Below are 7,580 nucleotides of genomic sequence, written 5' to 3'. Positions count from 1 at the left end.
AAAGAGTGTTAATAAGAAAGTCTTGGGTATCTGATGTTTATCCACTCTACCTAATTAAGAAATGCTGTGTCTGGTATTCCTTAAACTACGATTATGCATAATTCATGGAAACAGCTGCTATTGGAAGCAAGTCTGCTTCTCCAGTAGTGTGATGTATGCACGGTAATGCTTATTTACTGTGTTTTAAACCTGATTTTAACAGTAACATAATTCTGAGCTCACTAGGAGTATGTCCTGACTAGGCTTTGATCCAGGCATCATAATGTTTAATAGGCAAAAATTCAGAGTCAAGTTACTTGCACTCCAGAGAGCTGTCCTTATATAATTGAGCTCTTGGCCTCAAGATGGGTTTGTCTCTTCCTCAAAATTGTTCCCCTTTTGGATTTTATCAGCTTTCCTCTTTTCTGCCAAAATAGTTATTGTCAAAACTTTTGGAGGTTCCTGTGAATTATCAGTGCACAATGCTTCGTAAGTTCTTTTCTAACTAGGTTGATAGTAACAGCCACTCAACATTACAAAATTTCTTCTTGCACTGACTCCATGTGAGGTAGATTGTTCTTTTCAGTGATAGCATATGAAGCTGATCGCAAAAAATCAGGCTATCCTTAGTATACCAGAAGTGGGTAGTAAGTGTTTCCTACCATTTCCCAAGCACAAATACTGGCTCATAACTAGGGGAGAAATAAGATGAGAGAGTCAGGTAATTCCTTTTGCTTCCATCCAGAGACAACTCTGCTCTGTCTGGTTAGTCCTATTCCATGTAACAGACTTTATTCCATGTTGTCCCCTGTATGAATACAGTCATGTTTTTTGTGGAAAAACATTCATATTCAGTGGAAAACAAATTGTATCTGGGAAACAGGATGAAAAAAATTATCCAGATGCAATTACAGAAGGCATAACAATGACAAGTACTTTAAATGCATATAGGTCAGATCACAATAAACATTCTAAATTGCTTTAGATCCTTTTATTTTATTCTTTTTCTTTTTGTCTCATTCCAATGGTAATGTAGTAACTGGAGCTAGAAAAGAGTGTTCATTCCCAGAAATATTTTTTGCCAAATCTGTTACTTTTTCTGGCCATCTATGCTTGCCAAATGTGGTTCATGTTATTACTATGAAATGCTAAGTCTTAAAGAGCAGGACACCAGCTGCTGAAGCTTTCAGATCCCCAAACAGGAACTGTAGGCTTATTACAGTGAACTATAAAGACACTTGCAATATTTATCAAGTAAAAAGACATTGTTTGGAGATGAGATTAGATTTAACACATCTGAAACTACTCTCTACACTAGTTTTCTGTGTTATCATTTTTAAAGTAACAACACTGAGAACTCAATATCATAATTTTTGTTTCTTGAACAGTCCTAGATTAATTCTGTTAGAACTACTTAAGTCTCAGATATAGAACAAAGTTACAGCAAATTAACAAGTTACTCTAAATCAGCTGAGGTGTAGTAGCTACTTATTTTTTTGTGTGTTTTGAGCTTCTTGCAAATGTCCTCACATAATTCAGCTTACTGAGTTGTGATAAATCCGATTATGTTACCTCGCTGTGGGCTAAAAACATGCACATGAAAAGTTATCGTAAAACTCAGCTGATACAGGGTAATGCGGTAAGCTAGCTTAACCTGATCACATATTTGAGCCTAATTTCAGGGCGAGGGACAAAAATAAGCTCTGCTCCCTCTGTCCTTTTGTTCCCAAGTGTGCAGTGTTTGCAGATGTGCATTTATTTGTTATTTCTTAGCTGGGAACAAAATCCTTTTATGCTCTAAGGAACTTTGTGCCATTTCAGCAGTCCTGCATTATTTTCAGAAGGAACTTAACAGGCCAAAGGAAAAATAGAATCCTCTCAGAAATCCAGCTGTGGGAGCATGGGAGAGTTCAGATTGGAGCAGTACATATCATCTGAAAGATCTGAAAGATGTAAATGAGGCTATATTTGCTTCAAGTGTCCCAGTACATGCAAATAAAGCTATTTCATGTCAGTGCTGGAATACTGTGATTGATTATGTGAAAGGCTTGCTTAGTGTGCCAAAACCAATCCTTTCATAAATTAGCTCTTTCAGACACAAAGTACTGGAGATACCTGTGCAAGTGGAAGTAAGAAATATTAAGTTTTTCAGCTTCCTTTTTGATTATTCATTCTTATATGTACATTCCTAGGGAACAAAAAATATAGTGATATGTGAAGTATAATGGTCTGGTTCCATTGTGTCTTAAAAAATGGCAAATGCAACATAGAATCAAATTGCCCAGAAGCCCAAAGAAAACATGAAGAAAAAGCAAGGCGCCAACTTACTTATTTATACTACCTAGTATTATTTTGCAGGAATTTTTAGTGATCTTTGATTTAGTTTAATCTTTGGTGCAGGAGAGAGGAACTGTCATTTCTTGGTTTCTGTAGTCTGTTCTTCAGATTGTCAGACTGGATTTAGGAGTTAGCATGAAGAATCCTTTTCCTATCTATCTCAGCTGTTCCTACCAGATTTTATATAGAAAAAAGAAATTGAAGGAAGCAAAGAAGGTATGGAAATAGAATTAAGATCTTTGAATCTATAGACCAGACAACTTTTGTGCCATCAAATTATTTTCATCCTGCCAGCTGTAGTCTTCACTCTTATAAGCAGAACATGTCTGTAGCAGATGGAATATAAAACATATTTGGGAAGCCAAATTCCTCTTTATGTAGTGTGACATAGACCTTATTACAGAGACAAAAAAGAGACTCAGTCCCCCAGCAGTCTGATTTGCCATGTACCCAACTGGTTTAAAATTAGGAAGCTGCCTGTGACACCTGATGTTACCATTTCTCTCTTCCCACCACTACATTAACACAACAGTGGAGACTTGGCCCATATTTTTTACAGCAAAGGGATAAGATATAAGGGCTAGAAGCAGACACAAACTTCCACATAAGATTCACAGTTGATCGTTTTTACAGTAGTAAAGGTGTTTAACTTTCTCAACATATAGCCTTATTCTGAACAAGGGGTATCAGCTTTGCCCAAAGGAAGAAATGTTCAGCTGACCATCAACATAAGGAGACCATAATAACATGGCAGCTCTAAAATACAGCCTAGGCTCTCATAAGCAATTCTACTGGCTCACTTATATGCAGATGCCTTGTGTCTGAAGGCTCTCCAGAGAATGTGTGCTGTAGGCACTAATACTCAGTTTCACTAACTTCGAGAGATGTTTCCAGTGTTAGGCTTTGCTCCTTTTAAGGATCATAAGCCTCCTTCTAGACGGACAACCCACCACTAGCTGCAAATTTTTCTTCAATCAGTAGAAGAGACAGAAAAATCCAAGCACTAAATTAAAAAACATCTATACAGAAACCAGCTAAAACAATACCAGATGAATAATATGTTGGAATTCTGTTACCGGTATGCTAAAACCACTCATCATTGTTCTATCATGTATCGACCTCTGCTTCCCTAAGTCATAAACAAATTAAGTCATCATCAACAACACAGAACTTGAGGTCCAATTTACTCACAGCTTATATCCATGCTTAAACCTTCTTGCTTTATTCCATGAACATGGGCCATGATATTTGGAAATATAGTTGGACACCACCTGAGTTCAAATGCTAAATATGTCTCCTCCCTTGTTTCTAAAAGTCCTGAACTTTCTTTTTTGTTGTTGTTTGGTTTTGGTTTTTTGATTTACAGCCTCCTCTACCAAGACAACTTATGTCAGTTACAGCAATCAGGCAAACTGAGCAGCGACAAAATTCACTGGAAGACCTGCAGGATGGGATCTTGCAAACAAAGACTTTACCACCACCAGAATTCAGTCTTGGAAATATCAGTAGACTACATTCAAATCAATAGTCAGTCTCCTAAAGGACAAGGATTAAACAAGAGGCAAAAGACAAAAAGAGGCAGGAGAAGGAAAAGTCCAGTTTTATAACATAGAGACAAAGTGTCAAGCTTCTTAACTGTTCATTCACAAAAGGAAGCAAATCACAAAAGGAAAAAAAATGTTAGCTTGTGAAAAAAAAATGCTGTTGAAATAAATCATGTCTGATGTTATATTTGTAAGTATTTTTTTGTGATTGTGACAATTTCCTTTCCTGTCCTACATTGTTCAACTTGTAAAAGAAGATGAGTTTGTTTCTTGTGATGGCTGACTGAATTAAGTCCTGGGTTATGCTAAAATAAATGCAATGGTCAACGCATGCTAATTTTTATACAAAATAATTTATTTCTAATAATAAAGGAATGTTTTGCAAATGTTGAGACTTATTTTGTTGCAGTTTTAAGGAAAAAAAGTCCGTACACTGTTGTCTATTGTTTGTTTAGAATGTGCAGTAAAGGTGGGTGTACAAATAAAATAATAATCATGGCATCAGAAGAATGCAGTGTAAACTCTAAGCATGTGTGTGTGTGTGTGCGCGCGCACGCATGCGTGTATGTACGTGCATGCCTGCATGCGTGTGTGTGTACTCTGCAGTGTGTGAATTTATTTGTTCAGAGCTTTGTGACTATATTTTCTAATGGAAGGATTTTTTCCCCCTTCTCGCTCTCAAAGTAAGTGCATTTTATATGTTTGTAAAGTGAAGGAGTCCTGACAGTAATTATTTTGTATGATTGTATTATATTTTTGAACCTCCACTAATAATTTTGATCTTTTTCATTTCTGGAACTTACAGTTTGTAAGACTTTATGACAGCTAGACTGGATTAAGCTGAAAGTCTATTCAGCCTAGTATCCTGTCTCTGACAGGGGAATGTAGCAGATGCTTATCTCAATAAAGGTGACTTTGAAATAACAGGAGAGAGATCAATGGAGAATTTGGAAAGCAGTAACCCAGAGGATATATGTACTATTGCCTTATTAACACTCAAAAATCAAAGAAATAGATGTCCCCCTACAATCTTCACACCTTCTAACTCCCATGTCAAATGATTGTGTGTGCATTAGAAATGATTATGCAAAGAGAAAGAGAAATTCATATATATATCTATCATGTTAATAACCCCCTCCAAAGAATTTTAAAAGAGACAGCTAGGCACTTTTCACTTTGTTATTATACCTGTGATGTTCTTTAAGACTTTTTCACTCCATACACTGCTTACACTCATCAAGTCAATGGGTCTTCACAATCAGTTGGTTATTAAATGTTATTTCTCCTGAATTAGCCTGGATTGCTCCCTGTGCTTTTTTTGCTCAAAGGAGCTGTATTTTTAAAACATATATTAAAGAAGCTGTGATGGGTCCTGAATTACATGAAAGAAAGTTGAAGTATCTGAAACTGAATCTCCCTCTGTTGCGATGTCAACATTTAAACTCCAGCACAGCCAACAAACTGCATAGCAGTGAATTTCCATTTTCAAAATGTTTAACAAAACATAGTTTTTCCCAGCATTTAAATACCTGAAAAATTAACTGATGAAAGCTTTGGTATAGTGTGGTGTTGTGTGTTTGGTATGTGTGATATATTGTGTGAAAATTCTTATTTTGACTATGCCACAAGCGCATCAATCCCAAACCTATAACCAAATATATGTTTCATTTTAAGCGTAAGAGTATTGCAGCTAATGCAATGAAACTTGCAAACAAATTTCATAAAAACAGGTTTAGCTCTGTTTTGTTAGCTAATATCTCATAAAATTTAAGTTCTTTTGTGAAAATGGATTGATTAGATCAATATTTTAACAAGACAGACTTCCATGTCTAGCACGGATTTCCTAAGAGAGAAAGAGAGACAATCTATTTTATCAGAAAATCACCATTTTGGCACGGTTTCTTTTCAAGAAACCTTTGAAAAGTTTAGTTTTCAGTTCACAACAAAAAAGTTCCAAATATTTTTTCTGTAATATCTGTAATAGCATAAGCTTAACAATATGTATTTGAAAAAGCAATATATAGGAATTACCTTTAAAACACATTTCATATACACATAAACATATTTTATATACACATAAAGATTAGTATATGATATATGAATAACTTCCAGTTTCACAGTAGTCCAAAGAAATTGTTATTCTGAACAGATTTACCAAGACCAATATATACTTTTTTTGCGTGAACAGTAGGGTAAAAATGGAATGCAAATGATTCTGTGCATTTTCTATGTCATTCTGTCTGAAACATGGAGTATATTAAGCCTATGAGTCTCACTGGTATTAGTGTAACTCATCAGATAAATGAGCACACAGTATGAATTATGGAATGAACTGGGTATTTTCAAAACACAGCCAAACAGCACTGGTCTATGGGTTTCAATTCTATAGAATAGTTACGTCAGTTTATGTATTTTCATAGAATGGTGCATATCTATATCCTATAACTGTGATCAAAAGCACATTCTTCTCTTGTATCCCTCTAGAGCTATGGAAGAACAATGCATTTTATTACTCAATGAAATGTCGCCTTTGTTCTCTTCAGTTTAGGAGACTTTTCCCTGTACAGAGAGTAGCAGTTCCAAAGACTTTTTTCTAGAAGCCTGATTTATGAGTTCTGCTTCCAAGACTGTGTCTTCAGGTGACTTTAAGTCCCTTTTGTGCAATAGATTGTGCATCAGCTCTACAAGTCTGAACTTCCAGATTAGGTGACCTAAATTATGTGACACCACCTGAGCCCTACTTGGGGCATTCATTGAACAAAAGCAGATCGGATGAAAGGAATTAAGTATTTTTCAGTTATTGATTCTGATTAGGTTGAGTGGTCTTTTTTTCAGCTTATTGGGGCTTTGTCTCTAGTTTAGCTATTATAATAAAAAGCAACCTCCTAAAAAAAAAAAAAGAATCACTATACAGAAAGACCTAGAGAATTGTATAATACAGTTGAAGGAAAAATTGCTGTAATTTTGCAACATGAGTATAAAAAAGGATGAACTTTAGAAAAATTGCTTCCACTGTTCTTTACTTTTTATATTATGAGGTCCATTTTTATGAGAAGATTGGGGGAATTCAGTCAGCAATAAGAAGAAAAATCCCCGCAGAGTCTGTTGTTATTGTGCCTTTGAATACTAATACAGCTGCTGCATTTTTCTTCTCTCTCTATGAAATAGCCATCATTTAATCCTTCTATAGAGAAAACTCACTGTGTGGGTTTTTTTTTTTAGTTTTGGTTTTGTTTGTTTGTTTGTTTTTTAACAAACTTTGTTTCCACCTTGTTCTGCTCTTTATCTTAAAGCATTGACATTCATGAGGCTACAGTTAAACCATTATCAATGTTTCCATTATAAATGATACTATCTAACACATACAAAGATTCTGAAGGTTGAAACTTGGCATGTATTGTCTTAATGTATATGCAAAAAAAAATGTAAATGGAAAAGTAGAATTTTCTAAGTAAGTTAAAGTGAAAAGCTTACAAACAAAATAAAGTCCCAAGGCAGATATAATCAGAAAGTGGTAACAATTTAAAAACTGAGATTTGGCCAATGATGATAATAGAGTATGTTCAAGTTAGGTACAATACAATTAGGAAAATTAAAGGAAAATTATAGGAAAGGACCACACAAAAATATAAACTTTCAGTATACATTTTCACATACCTTTTCACTCTCTTCTCTTCAAAGTATATTTTGAGGGCCTGTGGTCCTAATGTAAAAGCCATT

The 7,580-nt window shown here is 35.0% G+C and overlaps 1 protein-coding gene across 1 annotated transcript in view; it reads left to right on the top strand.

Annotated features, from left to right (window-relative positions):
- GRM8 (glutamate metabotropic receptor 8) overlaps positions 1–3,732 on the top strand; it is a 346,306-nt gene extending 342,574 nt beyond the window's left edge. The window contains exon 10 of the mRNA XM_035893702.1: positions 3,683–3,732. Coding sequence (XP_035749595.1) covers positions 3,683–3,732 — 50 coding nt within the window. The remainder of the gene's footprint in view (positions 1–3,682) is intronic.
- Positions 3,733–7,580: the final 3,848 nt, after the last annotated feature.

The sequence above is a fragment of the Egretta garzetta genome, unplaced genomic scaffold (assembly GCF_000687185.1).
Source record: "Egretta garzetta isolate BGI_Z169 unplaced genomic scaffold, ASM68718v1 scaffold64, whole genome shotgun sequence".
Classification (NCBI taxonomy): Eukaryota; Metazoa; Chordata; class Aves; order Pelecaniformes; family Ardeidae; genus Egretta; species Egretta garzetta.
This window is presented reverse-complemented; position numbering and strand designations above follow the sequence as displayed.